The sequence below is a fragment of the Propithecus coquereli genome, unplaced genomic scaffold, assembly GCF_000956105.1.
Source record: "Propithecus coquereli isolate 6110/MARCELLA unplaced genomic scaffold, Pcoq_1.0 Scaffold193, whole genome shotgun sequence".
NCBI classification, from domain to species: domain Eukaryota; kingdom Metazoa; phylum Chordata; class Mammalia; order Primates; family Indriidae; genus Propithecus; species Propithecus coquereli.
In genome coordinates, this window is record NW_012144190.1 from 1230293 (window position 1) to 1244732 (window position 14440).

The 14440-nt window shown below is 49.1% G+C and overlaps 2 protein-coding genes across 2 annotated transcripts in view; both read right to left on the reverse strand.

Moving 5' to 3' along the window:
• Positions 1-3504: 3504 nt before the first annotated feature.
• On the reverse strand, positions 3505-8450 carry SIGLEC6 (sialic acid binding Ig-like lectin 6). Its single transcript, XM_012643008.1, is given in 7 exon segments — positions 3505-3517; positions 4569-4653; positions 7312-7429; positions 7431-7591; positions 7792-8172; positions 8233-8293; positions 8418-8450. Coding segments are annotated over 7 exon segments (852 nt in total).
• A 4088-nt stretch (positions 8451-12538) lies between these two features.
• Positions 12539-14440, reverse strand: part of LOC105809257 (sialic acid-binding Ig-like lectin 8) — a 4141-nt gene continuing 2239 nt past the window's right edge. The window contains exons 4-6 of the mRNA XM_012643009.1: positions 13286-13540; positions 12858-12951; positions 12539-12590 (exon numbers count right to left, since the gene is read on the reverse strand). Coding sequence (XP_012498463.1) covers positions 12539-12590; positions 12858-12951; positions 13286-13540 — 401 coding nt within the window. The remainder of the gene's footprint in view (positions 12591-12857; positions 12952-13285; positions 13541-14440) is intronic.

Genomic DNA, 14440 nt, shown 5'->3' on the forward strand with positions numbered 1-14440 from the left:
CTTTCCATAGTCAACTGTGGCTCATAAGACAGTATTTCTTGACAACATGAATGGAATATACAGATGAAATTAAAATTGTAGGTTCAGCTCATATGATTTTCCATCTCACTCTATGTAGCATGCATCTAACAAATCCTTTATACCTAAGACATAATAGTATTTTCCAAAATATGGTGGTAAAATCTTTATATATAGTAGTGTCTAGATAAATGTTCATTCATCTTTACTTATATAGAGAGCTATTTTCATCCTCACTTGATAAATAAGGAATTGAGTCTTCAATAAGTAAAATAATACTTTGTGGTAAATTATTTTTAAATGTTAGAAATGTAGAGCATAATAGAAAATCCAGTATATTCCATTTTTTTTTTTTTTTTTACGACAGAGTCTCACTCTTTTGCCCGGGCTAGAGTGAGTGCCATGGCGTCAGCCTAGCTCACAGCAACCTCAAACTCCTGGGCTCAAGCAATCCTCCTGCCTCAGCCTCCCAAGTAGCTGGGACTACAGACATGTGCCACCATGCCCGGCTAATTTTTTCTATATATTTTTAGTTGTCCAATTAATTTCTTTCTATTTTTAGTAGAGACGGGGTCTTGCTCTTGCTCAGGCTGGTCTCGAACTCCTGAGCTCAAACAATCTGCCCACCTCGGCCTCCCAGAGTGCTAGGATTACAGGCGTGAGCCACTGCGCCCGGCCCAGTATATTCCATTTTAACCATAAAGAAAGTCCTAGCATGTTCATGGACTGGAAGGTTAAATATGAAGATGTGAGTCTCATTATGCTTCTATAATGAGCTTTATTAAATACAATTCACATGAAAATCTATGTAAATTATGTGTGCACCCACTTGAAATGCACATTTCCACGAGATTTGATGAGTGTATACAGCCCTGTTATGACCACCACAATCCAGATATATAATGTTTCCATTATGCCAAGGACTTTTCTGAACCTCTTTGCAGCTTACATTTCTCACCTCCTGCACCAGGAAACCCTTGCTTGTTGTCTCTCATGGTGAATTAGTTTAGTCTATTTGAGAATTTTCTAAAAATTTACTCATTTGTGTTTGGGTTCCGTCACTCAGCATATTTTTGACAGTGTACCAAGTTGTACGTGCCTGTAGTCCACCCTGTGTAATTACTAAGTAGTATTTCATTGTATGGGTGTACAATGGTCTTCTATTTATTCAGTATTGGTACATATTTGGGATGTTCCAGTTTTTGCTATAGGTATTCAGGTATAAGTCTTTTTTCATAAACGTGTTTTTATCCTCATGAGTATACACAAGAAGAGGAATCCTTAGATCAAAGACTGTCTGTATGTTTAACTTTAGTAGGAATTACCAACCTGTTGTCCACACGGTTTTGACTTTTACCACCCCTCCCAGCCATGCCCCAGAATTCCAGTAGCTCCACAACCTCATCAACACTTGCTATTGTCAGTCATTATATTTTATCATTTCTAGTGAGAATGTAGTGGCTTTTTGTATTTTTAAAAGTTTTAGTGCATTTTAATTTTAGATACTGTCGATTTCACTCTTTATCATATGGAGTTCTGTGTGGTTTGACGGGTGCACACAGCTATATACCCAGAGTCAGGACGCTGAAGAGTGCTGCTGCCCAAAACATTCCCTCTGCTGTCTCTTGGTGGTCAACCATCCCTCCACACTTAATCTCTGAAAAAATGCTGATCACTTCTCCATCCCTGCTGATATGCCTTTTACAGAATGTCGTATAAGTGGAATCATAAAAAAGTGTAGCCTAAATTCTGATTCATTCTCTTGGCATAATCCCTTTGAGGGCCATCCATGAGAGTAAGTGTGTGAATCAACAGTTTGTTCCTTTTTATTGATGACCGGTGCTCTGCTATTTCCATAGACACCCATTTTGTACACATTTAACAATTGAAGAACATTAATTTTACGTCCAAGTTTAGGTGACTATGAAGTGAAGCTGCTATAAATATGCACACAGGGATTTCTGTGTGTGAACACAAGTTTTTGTTTCTCTTTCGAAAATACCTAGGAGTCAGGTGTTTGTCTCCATGTTATGTGTAAGTTTATATTTATATGAAATTGCTAGAATTGGTGTGAAGTAGTTTCTCACTGTGATTGTTTCTTAATTGTTGTTGTTTTCCACTGTACATGTCGAAGGCGTACAACTTGGTGTTCAATATTGTGGTTTTGATTTGCACGTCCCTAGTGATTAGTGATGTTGAACATCTTTTCACATGCTTATCAGCCATTTGTGTATTTTTCTAGAAATGTCATGCACACCCTTTGTCCATTTCTTTTTGTTTGGTTTTTTTTTTTATGAAAGTGGGTTTTGTTATTTCTGGTATTTATTGATTGTTTTATTTCGACAGTACTTGACATATTCTGGATACAAGTCATTTATCAGATACCGATTTCTACATATTTTCTCCCGATCTGTAACTTTTTTTTTGGCTGTCTTAACAATGTCTTCTACAGAGTGGCAGGCTCCCACTCCCACGCACACGTGTTGCACTGTATCCACTCGTCTTTCTGACATCCCCATTTGCATATCAAGTGACACCTCAAAATTAACACTGCGCCTCAAATCTCTCCTCTCTGCAGACCTGCATGGAACACATCTCCTTATTTCCAGGTGCTCAGGGGACGATTCCAGCATCATCCGTGTCTTCCCATCCCCTCACCGACCACGCCCATTAGAAAACCCTGTCGGCTTGACCTTCAACACGCGTCCCAAAGCACGTCTTCAGCCCAGCCCTGCCGCCCTGCTTCAGCCACCATCCCTCCCCCGGCGGCACCTTCCCAGTCTGACCAGGGCAGTTGACAGGACCTGTCACGGTGCAAGTACAGTTGTGTCTCTGCTGTCCCCAAAGGCTCCGGGTTCCTGGGTGTCAGCCCCGTCCCACCCCCCGCTGCTCCCTTCCTCCTGCCACCCTCTGCTCTTACACACGGGCCCCTGGAGAGTGCACAGCACCCGGCAGGCAGCTGCCTCTGAGCACTGCACTCGCTGTTCCCCTCTTCCCTCCTCCTGGGTCGCTTTTCCTTCCTCAGACCCAGAGCCTGACTCCTCACCGCCCTCGCGTCTGTGCCCAGACATCACCTCCTCACACGGTCAGACGTGGAACCTGTCCCCAGTGTATCATACTCTCCTTTTTATGCATTGTTTCTCTCTAAACATACATTGTCATCGAACACGGTCAAATATTCTTTATTTATTCAGTTTTATTCTTCTCCTTCTAGTCTCCAGAACAACAGCTTATGATGACAGAGATTTTTGACTGTGTGTCTACTGATGAACCCCCTGCATGTACAATACTGCTGGCACATAGTAGGTGATCAGTAATAGTTAACAAAAACGTCTATAAATGAATGAATGAATGTCACACTCCACTTTGTATCATACAAGAATTACACACACACACACACACACACACACCCCTGGATGACACTGGAGACCAAGCCTGCAGGGTGATCAGAGCTTGTAGAGATAGGAGTGGGGAGGAAAGGGCGTTTCAGGAGAAGGAACTGCACAGGCAAAGCCTCAGAGTCACAGGAGGGCTTGACCCAGGGGTTGTGGGGAGACGTTGGGAGATGCAGGGAAGGGAGGGATCAGGAGCAGAGTCAGGCAGGGGACAGACCCTGCAAGGCCCCCAGTCCTGGCTGTGGCATTTGCACCTCGTTCTCCAGCCATGGGGGAAACACGGCTGTTCACACTGGACGGGGCTGGATGAGGACGCATCTGGAAGCACAGTCTGGAGGCCTGCTCTGGGGAGAGACGGAGGCAGGGGGTGGGGTGGACTCAGGGAGCAGGGAAGAGGTGAGGTCGCAGGAATGACCAGGGCCGGGGTGGAGAAAAGGGCACGGGGATGAGCCGTGCTCAGGAGAAGGAGGGACAAGAGTGAGTGACGCATGGATGTGAGGGAGGGGGATCAAAGTGGGGAACCTCACCCTGGTTCTGGCTACAGAGATGGGGCCACTTGCCATCAGTGGCATGGGGGTCCCAGCAGGAGAAATGAGTTTGAGGAGGAGCCAGATGGCTCAGCTTTGGCCATGCTGAGCAGAGCAATCCTAGAGGCCACCATGGTGGGGGGGTGTCCAGTGGGATGTTGGAGGGTGAGACGCCCACGGCACTCACCTGAGGGATTAGCCCACGACGGCATATACATTCTCCATGGCTTCTGCCTACGCCACAGTCCTCCTGAGGGACCTCACTCTGAGTGAACAGACCAGGGCCTGTCAGTGGAGGCAGATCAGGGTACAGAGGGCAGCAGCCTCACCTCCCTGTGCCCTGTTAAGGGGCAGGAGGGGACTGAGGAGGAGAGAGCAGATCTATCCCCCAAGCCCCCAAGGCCTCCTCGATGACAGCAGGAACCTCCCCACCCCAGCATTTGGCCCATGGTTGGGACCCACACAGGCTACAAATGGCCTGTGTAGAGTTCTCACCAGCAAACCAGCCTCCTGCCTGGCCCCAGTCCTCTTAAACTATTCAAGGACCCCAAGTATTGAGATTCCGGAATTCAGCATCATGTGCCCTGCCCTGCCCACACCGCCCGTTGATCCCTGGGGCAGTGCTCACCTGAGGAAGATCAGGCAGCCGCAGAGGAGCAGGATCTTCACAGCCACCTCCCCAGTGGCCACCAGAACCACCTGTGCCACGGGCCCTGATTGCCCAGCCGGAGAGTGCGATGAGGCGGCTTCACCTGCCAATCCACAATCCCGTGTCCTTCCTCTCCCAGTAACACTGGGCATTGGTTCTCCAGCCCCTTATGCATCCCTAGAGTGGGACCACATCAGCCCAGGCCTCACCCCAAACTATACCTGGCTATTCATATGTAGTGGCTGGACAGAGAAAAGATATCTAACTTGGACTTTATCAAAATGTAAGACTTTTATTCATTGAGTGATGCTATCAATACAGTAAAAAGATCCACGGAATGGGAGAATAGATTTACAAGTCATACATCTGATAAGGGTCAAGTAACCAGCATGTATAAAAAACACACTTCAAATTACAAACAACCCAAATAACCCAATTAATCAGTGAACAAAGGACTTGAGTAAAAACTTCTCCAAAAAAGATATAAATAATCAATATGTCCATGAAGCTATGCTCAACATCCTTCATCACTATGTTAATGCATACTGAAAATGCAATGTGATACTGCACTAATTCTTTTAAAAAAAGGAAAATGAGAATGTTAGAAAGAATGTGGGGAATTTGCAATCCACATACATTGCTGGTGAAGTGCAAAATGGTGCCAACACTGTGGAAAACACTCTGGCATTTCCTCAAAGAGTTAAACACAGAATGACAACATGACCCCGCAATTCCGCTCCTAGGTGTATGCCCAGGAGAAATGAAAACACACATATGAAGGAAAACTTGTACGGGAATGTTCCCTGCAGCGTTATTCATAATAGCCAGAAAGTATAAACAGCCCTAAAGTCCATCAACTGATGAACGAGTGAACAAAATGTGGTCCATCCATAAAATGAGATATTATTTAGACTTAAGTGGAATGAAGTGCCCACACATGCTACATGGATGAACCTTGACAACATTATGGTCTGTGAAAGAAGTCAGACACAAGATTCCACTTACACGAAATGTCAGAATAGGCAAATCTATAGATGCAGAAACAGACTGGTGTTTGCCGGAGAAGGGGAAGACGGGGAGTCATGGAATGATGGGCACAGGCTTTCTTTTTAGGATGATGAAAATGTTCTCAGATTAGATAGTGGGATGATAGTACAACTTTGCAAATGTACTAAATACCATGTTTATCATACACTTTAAAATGATCAAAATGAGCTGGAACGCATTCCACTAAGTGAAGTATCCCAAGAATGGAAAAACAAGCACCACATGTACTCACCATCAAATTGGTATTAACTGATCAACACATAAGTGTACATATAAGAATAACATCCATTGGATGTCGGACAGGGGGGAGGCAGGGGGAGGAGGGGACGGGTATATGCATACACAAAGAGTGCAATGGGCACCATCCGAGAGATGGACACGCTTGAAACTTGGACTCGTGGGGGAGGGAGGGCAAGGGCAACATATGTAACCTAAACATCTCTACCCCCATAATATGCTGAAATAAAAAAAAAATGATCAAAATGGTGAATTTAATGTTATGTGAATTTTATCTCAATGGAAAACACATGTAAATAAAAAATTATCTGAAGATACCCATTTTTACCTGATACTGGCAAAAATGAAAAGGTTTCATTCCACACTAGGTTGAGGAAAACACTCACTTTCACCCCTTGCTTTTGGGAGTATAAACATATTCGCCCTTGGTTGAGAACAATTTAGCCATATTTCTCAACATTAGAACGTACGATCCAGCTATTTTGCTTTTAGGAATTGATCTCACAGACTTAGACGTACACTTGCAGAAGGACACACGAGATTGTTCATGGCAATGTTTCTCTTGTTGGAATAAAATTAATGCCAAGATTTTCCATTTCAAAAAGGTGTTTGCAGAATTGGGATCGATCCGTTCAGTGGAACACCACACGGTCCCAGAGGAGAACGAGGACAGTCTGGCTACTGATGTCAAACCATGTGTGACATCCTTCAGGTGAACAGACAAGGCTCAGAGCAGCTTGTATGGACACTGGCCAGTTCTGGGGAGGACAGTGAGGACAGACTCTGCACTGCATTTTGAATTTTTGCCCAGTTGACTGTGTCGTGTGTCTGGAAGTGTGTAAAAGTATTGGGGGGAAATAAAAAGTAGAGGCTGGAGGAGTTCTCAGAAGACAGGTCATACAGGGCCTCAAAGGATGGTTCTGCTGTGCGAATGTTGCCCTGTGATTGTTGGGGAGCAGAAGAGAGTGCATGGAGGAGTCAGAGGGGAGGGAGGGGGCTATGGGGACAGATGCTCAGGGGGTCATGGGGCTGAGTATGGGGAGAGGCCACTTGGTGAATCAATAAGGAGGTCTCTGGTCACCAGGATGAATGCAGAGTGAGGAAGGACCTGGCCTGGCCTGAGCCGGAAGAGGCCCTGCTTCCCACAGCCCAGGGAGGGAGCTCCATCTGCCCTGTGCCATCTCCTAGCAACTCACTGATCATTGCGTTCTTTGGAATATTAGGACAGGAAGAAGGATTTCCCTCCTTAGATGGCAGGGGTGTGAGGCATTCTTCCCCTACCCCAGAAGCCACTGAAATGTCTGAGTGACAGACCTGTGTCCTTCTAAGTCCCCTACTCAGCCAGGCCTCCAGGTCACAGCTGCCAAGTGTCCCTGGCCCTGGCCCCCCCATCTTCCCCACACCCTCAGCCACCAGGGTGTCCTGGCCCAACACTCACAGGACACATTGAATTGAGTGATTCTCTCCGTGGTGATACCAGCTCCGGGGAACTTCACCTGGCAGGTGAGGTTGGTGCCGTGGTCCTGGGGCCGTGGGGTGAGAGTGAGCACCGAGGAGCAAGGTGGTCCTGGGGCCCAGGGAGGTGGAGGCAGCTGTCATCCAGGAGAAGATGGGGGGCGTCCCCTGCTCACAGGCCCAGGGTACAGAGCAGGTCAGGTTCCTGGGGCGGCCGCACTCTAGGGTCCCCGGGAGGAGGATGTGGGGCATGTGGTTCAGGGCTGGGAGGAGACAGGGACACGCAGGATCAGAAAGGAGCATCCGAGGTGTGGCCCTGAGAGGAGCTCAGGCTCTGGTCCAGCTCCTCCCCTTAGCCCAACAGGCTTCACCACCAGCCCCTCCCAGGACGGGGTCCCAGCCCAGCCCTGCCCTGTGGCCCCCACCTCTTCCCCCTGTGGGCACCCCGGAGCCCAAGCCTTACCTGTCACATGCACAGACAGCTTGTTTCGTACATAGTTCCATTTTATCCTTCCTCACTCCACCCGAAAAAAGTATGACCCATTGTCGCTCCTCCTGACATCTCTGATACTCAAGGAGCAGTTGTTCCTCCCCGGATCCCCCAGGAGGTGGAATCGGCCATGGGTCTCCTCCGCCACCTTTAGCATTGGGTTGTTTGTGGCCACTGGAGCGTCCTGTTGTATATCGGCCCCTTCCCGGAACCAGGAGCCATAAGCTGAGACAGAGTCAGTCCAGCCGTACCGGAGGTAGGTGACCCAGCAGCGCACAAAGTCGCACAGGCCCTCCTGCACCGTCACCAACTCCGGCGCCTCCAGCAGGAATCTCGGATCCTGAGCCAGGGCCCCTGTGGGGAAACAAGGGTCAGCTCGGTCCAGCCCCGTGGCCCCTCCCCGCGGCCACTCACCTGCCCACAGCAGGAGCAGCAGGGGCGGCAGCGTCTCTGAGGCAGAGGGTTCCCGGGCTCCCTGTGCCCACAGAGAAGGGGAAGGCGAGCGAGCGCGGCAGGACCTGTGTGCAGCTGCGGAGGAGCACGAGACCCTGGCGGTTCAAAGAAGACGAAACTCCGACCCACAAGTGGTCAGAGCTCACACGCTGTGCACAGAGCCACAGAAACCCGTGCATCCCGGAGACCCCAGAGACCCGCCCAGGAAGGAACAGAAAAGAAGCAGAATCTGTGTCCTGTCCCCTGTCCTGGGAGCTTCCCTCAAGCACCGGAGCGGAGCTCGGACCAGGACCTCTGGGGACATCTGCAGCATGGGGCACCCGTGAGGGTCTGAGGTCCTCCACCCTTCTGTGCACCAGTTTACACCAGGGAGCTGGTCCCTCCTGGCCCGGTCCCAGAGTCACAGCCTCGTCTAGCCCCAGCAGTGGGTTCTGCAGGATGTAGAATTCTGTAGAGTCTGTGTGAGTGTCTGGGGTAAAGAAATGAAGAGGGTTCCTAGGCACAGTGAAGGTGAAAGCCATTCATTCATTCACTCATCCATTCTCCAAACACAGGGTGAGCGTCTGTGTGTCTGTCGGGCTGGAGACAAAAAGAGACACCACTGGCCTGGTCCCTGCCCTTGAGGTGCTCCCCATCCATAGCCTCTTGTCCTCACCACACGCGTGCCGTCTGGCCTCAGAGCTGTGGACACTGGTGGGGTTGCCATGTGTCACGGCAGCATGGTGTTTTGTAAGGAATATGGATATGGAGTCTTTCCGTGTCCTCCAGTACACTGATTTGCAAAGTTTCACTGATGTCTCCAAAGTAAGAACCAGGCAGCGAGTTCGGGTAAAATAAAAGGGAGATCACAGGTTCTATGAACCAGTGCAGAAGAAACTTCTTTTTCATTAATGTTTCACTTCCATGTAGCATGGAAAGGAGGTATTTTTGTCATGGCAACTTATGATTTTTAGATTTTTAATTCGTTTAAGGTTAGATACCATTGAATTCACTTTTCATCGTATACAATTCTATGAGGTTTGTCAGATATTCATAGCTATATACTCACAAGCACAGTCAAGACACTGACGAGTGTTGTTACCCAAAACATTCCCTCCTGCTGTGCCTTGGTAGTCAAACCCTCCCTCCACACTTGATCTCTGAAAAAACGCTGATGTCTTCTCCCCTCCCTATTTATACGCCTTTTACTGAGTGCCATATATATGGAGTCATACGCAGTGTTGCTTTTAATTTCTGGATTCACTCACTTGGCATAGGCATCTGAGGGTCATCCTTGCCATGGGGTATATGTATCAACACTTTGTTTCCTTTAGTTGCTGACTGGTACGCTAAGGTTTCGATGGACCCCGTTTTTATACATTTACCAGCTGGGAACACTTGGATTCTTTCCAGGTATTGCTGAATATGAAATAAGGCTGCTATAAATAATCACATATAGATTTCTGAGTGTGAGAACATAGGTTTTTATTTCTCTTGGGTAAATACCTGGGAGTCAGTCTGCTCGGTTGTATGGTAAGTGTAAGCTTAAATTTACATGAAATTGCCAAATCGTTCTCCAAAGTGCGTGCATCATTTTGTATTCCCACCAGCAACAGATATAAATTCCGGTTACTTCACATCCTCATTAGCATTTGATATTAATAGAGTTTTTAAAAATTTCTTTTTGTTCATTTTTTCTTTTTTAGCCATTCTGATAGGTATGAACTGCTACCTTATTCTGGTTCTAATCAGTAATTTCATAATGGCAAATGATGTTGAGAACGTCTTCATGTGATTTTTGCCTTCCTTGTTTCTTTTTTGGTGAGGTGGCTGATAAAATCTTTGACTGCTTTTTTTTCTAACTTGTAGGAAAATATACATGACAAAAATTTACCATTTTAACCATTTTTGAGTATACAGGTGAGAGGCATTAAGTACATTCACAGTGTTATGCAACCATCACCACCACTGATCTCCAGAAATTTCTTTGTCTTCCCGAAGTGAGCCTCTGTACCGTTAAATGATAACTCCCTATTCCGTCCTGCCCCCGGCCCACAGCAACCAGCCTTCTACTTTTTTGTCTGTGAATGTGCCTATTCTAGATACCTCGGCAAAGTGAAATCATACAGTATTTGTACTTTTGCAAATGGCTAATTTCCTTTAGCTAATGTCTTCAAGTTTCATCTATGTTGCAGCATGTGTCAAAATTTCCTTCCTTCTTACGGTTTAACAATATGTGTTGTATGTATATAACACATTTTTTGATTATTCATGCGTCTGTTGATGGACACTTGGGTTGCTTCTACACTTTAGTTACATTGAATAATGCTGCTATGACATGCATGCATAAAAATCTGCACAAGTCCCTGCTTTCCTTCCTCTTGGGTATATACCTGGAAATGGATTTGCTGGATGATATCATCATTTATTTTTAACTTTTTGAGAAACCACTGTACTGCTTTCTGTGGCAGGTGCACTATTTTCTGTTCTTACCAACAATGCACACGAATTCTAATTTCTCCACAGCCTTGTCAACACCTGGCCATTTTTAAGATTTCATAGGGAACAATTCAGTGGCATTAAGCACATTCTCAGTGTTGCGCAACCATGACCACTATCGATTTCCTGAGCTTTCTCATCATCCCAGACCGACACCCTGCACCAGTTGCACAATCCCTGCCTGTCCCCGCCGGGGCCCCAGCCGCTGGCAACCACCGTGCTACTTTCAGTCTCGATTAATTTGCCTACTCTAGGCAGGTCATATAAGTAGAATAACACGATATTTGTCCTTTTGTGTCTCGCTTACCATACTATTTCACTTACCATATTGTTTCAGAGTTCACCCCTACTGTGGCATGTATCAGAATTCTGTCCCTCCCTGTTGAAGGCTAGAGAATATCTCATGGGATGTGAGCACCACTTTCTGTTTCTCCACTCATCCATCCGTGGACACTGGGCTGTTTCCACCGTTTAGCTGCTGTGAGTAATGCTGCTGCGAACACTGGCTTAGATGCAGCAGCTGAAGTCCACACCTTCAGTTCCTTTCAGAATATATCTGGGAGTGGATAGCTGGCCACTTGCTAACTCTAAGCTTAACTTCTGGAGGAAATACCAAGGATCACACTGTTTTGCATGCAATGCAAAAGGATTCCAATTTCTCCACAACTTTGCAAATATTTGTTGTATTCTTCTTTTCTTTAAATAACAGCTATTAGGATGGGTGTGCAGTAGCATCTCATTTGTAATTTTGTTTTGCATTTTTCAAACGACTATGACATTGACATCCTTCCATGTGCTCATTGGCTTCTTGTATCTCCTCTTTGGAAGCACGACTATTCAAAGCTTTGAATAACAGAGATTGTTGAAGTTATATTAACTGATGCGACTCTCGCACTGTGACAGTCTTGGCACGTAGTAGGTGTCCAGTGATTCCTCCTGAATGAGTCTAGGAATGACTGAAGGACTGAGTGTCTCTCTTCCACTCAAAAGCATACAAGGAACACACACAACCCTGAGTGACATTTAAGACTGAGCCTGAAGGATGAGCAGGATGTATAGGCAGAAATGGGGAGGGAAGGGTGTTTCAGAAGAAGGAACTACACATGCAAAGTGTCAGATCACAGAGGACTTGGTCCGGTGGGTGTGGGGAGACGTTGGGAGATGCAGGGAATGGAGGGATCAGGAGCAGAGTCCGGCGAGGCCCCCAGTCCCGGCCGTGGCGTTTGCTCCTCGTTCTCCAGCCATGGGGGAAACACGGTCGTTCACACTGGGCGGGGCTGGACTAGGACGCATCTGGAAGCACAGTCTGGAAGCCTGCGCTGGGGAGACGGAGGCAGGGGGTGGGGTGGACTCAGGGAGCAGGGAAGAGGTGAGGGAGCAGGAATGACCAGGGCCGGGTTGGAGAAAAGGACACAGGGATGAGCCGTGCTCAGGAGAAGGAGGGACAAGAGTGAATGACGCACGGATGTGGGGGACGGGGGTCAAGGTGGGGAACCGCACCCTGGTTCTGCATATGGAGATTCAGCCACCGAGTCATCAGGAGGACAGGGATCCCAGCAGGACAAGGGGTCTCGGGGAGGAGACGGGCAGCTTAGCATTGGCCATTCTGAGCAGAGAGACCCTGGAGGCCATCATGGGGGAGGTGTCCAGTGGGATGTGGGAGGGTGAGACCGTGTGTCACTCACCTCAGGGATTAGGCGGTGACAGTGTCTGCATCCTCCACGCCCCCTGCTGCTTGAGCCGTCTGCCCCCTGCGGGACCTCACTCTGAGGGAACAGACCAGGGCCTGTCACTGGGGCTGGACCGGGGTGCAGAGGGCAGCAGCCTCACCTCCCTGTGCCCTGTCAGGGGCGGGAGGGGACTGAGGAGGAGAGAGCAGGTCTAGCCCCAAGGCCTCCTCGATGACAGCAAGAACCTCCCCATCCCAGACACTGGTCCAGAGCTGGGAACAGACACCACTGGCCATGCGGGATTATCACCACCAGCTCAGCCTCCCGCCTGGCCCAGGCCCTCCTGCCCCTTTCTGGTCCCTCCAGCACAGGGCTGTGGGGTCAGCGCCGTGTCCCTGGCTCTCCCACCGTCCCCCGGGTCCCTGGGGCAGCGCTGACCTGAGGAAGATGAGGCAGAGGCAGAGAAGCAGGATCTTCGCAGCAGATTCCACGATGGCCACCAGAGCCACCTCTGCCACGGACCCCAATTTCCCTGCGGAAAAGTGGGATGAGCCAGATTCACCTGTGAAACCGCAGCCCCGTGTCCTTCCTCCCTCATCGGGACTTGTCTGTGGGCTCTCCAGGCCCTTGCTGTGTCCCTGCGTGTGGGGCCACATCAGCACAGGGCTCCCCAACCCCTGCCGAGACTGACCAGCAGGAGACGGAGGGCTCTGGCCCCGCGGATGCTCTGGGCTCATGGCTGAGTGTGACGCTGAGCTGGGCACAGCCCTCTTCCCCACACTGAGCCCAGGGGGCCGCTGGCTCGGTGACCTGGGGGCTGCAGGTTGATGTTGCTGGGGGTCTGGTGTGCAGCCCTTGACACTCACTCTGCAGGGAGAGGCTCAGGGAGACGTGCCGGGAGCCCAGAGGGTTCTGAGCTCGGCAGGTGAATTCCCCATCCTTGAGGTGCACTCGAGGCAGCTCCAGCTCCCCAGGGTTCGAGGGCTGCGAGAGGCACAGCGTCAGGCTCCCCCGGACCCAGCTCAGCCTGGCAGGGGGATTGCTGTTGACGGCACAGACCAGGCGCAGGGACTGGCTCTCCAGGACTGACAGAGATGAGCCGTTCTCCAGGGCTATGGGTGCTTTAGAGAAAGAGACAGAGGGTCAGAGTGACAAATCTGTTGAGAGAAAGAAGGATGCAGAAAGAGACAGGGTGGAGGGACAGATTCAGACACATAGACGAAGACTGAGAGAAACAGACTCTGTCAGATGGACCCAGAGAGAGATTGAGCACGAGCCCCGAGCCTGGCTCAGGCCCCAGTTTCTCTGTACAGGGCGATGTCCATTCTCCTCTGCATCTGGGTCCTGTTCGGCTGGATTCAGGACCCAGAAGTCACAGAGGAAGAGTCTCGGGCCTCACAGGACACCCAGATATGATGTCAGTTCAGGCCCACATTCCACGTCCTCTTCAATGCTCTTGCTGACAACTAGAATCCAGGTTCACCCCGAAGAGTCTTGTTCTTTATCCACATCTTCCCGTGACAGTGGTTCACTGATTTGTCATTGTGCCTCTAAGTGAGGCTCATTGCCAGAAATTCAGAGTCTGCGGGGGAGCAGGGACTTAGAAACTGGTGCCCCCATGGTCACATGACACGTGACGGAGGGGACTCAGGCTGCACCAGCCCTGGACAATGTAAATGAGAAAATGTAAATGCTATGGTCCAGGAGGGCTTCCTGGAGGAGGCACATCTGCTTCGCACGTGGAGGAAGGTGTGAAGGACAAGCAGGTGGCTAGACGATGAGGGGTGGAAGGGCGTTCCAGGCAGCAGTAACAGACAGTGCAAAGATGACCAGGGCCTGCGCCAGTTCAGGGAAACGTGAACAGAGCTGCAGGGCTGGCCGTGGGGGCAGGGTGGGGTGGGGGGTGGAGTCCAGAGACAGGACACAGGAGGAAAAGCGGAGAGATTTGTTTTCGTAACCTCAGATTTGGGAATCAGAACCCACCAAAGGGACTGACAGATACAGCTACAAAATAAATAGCT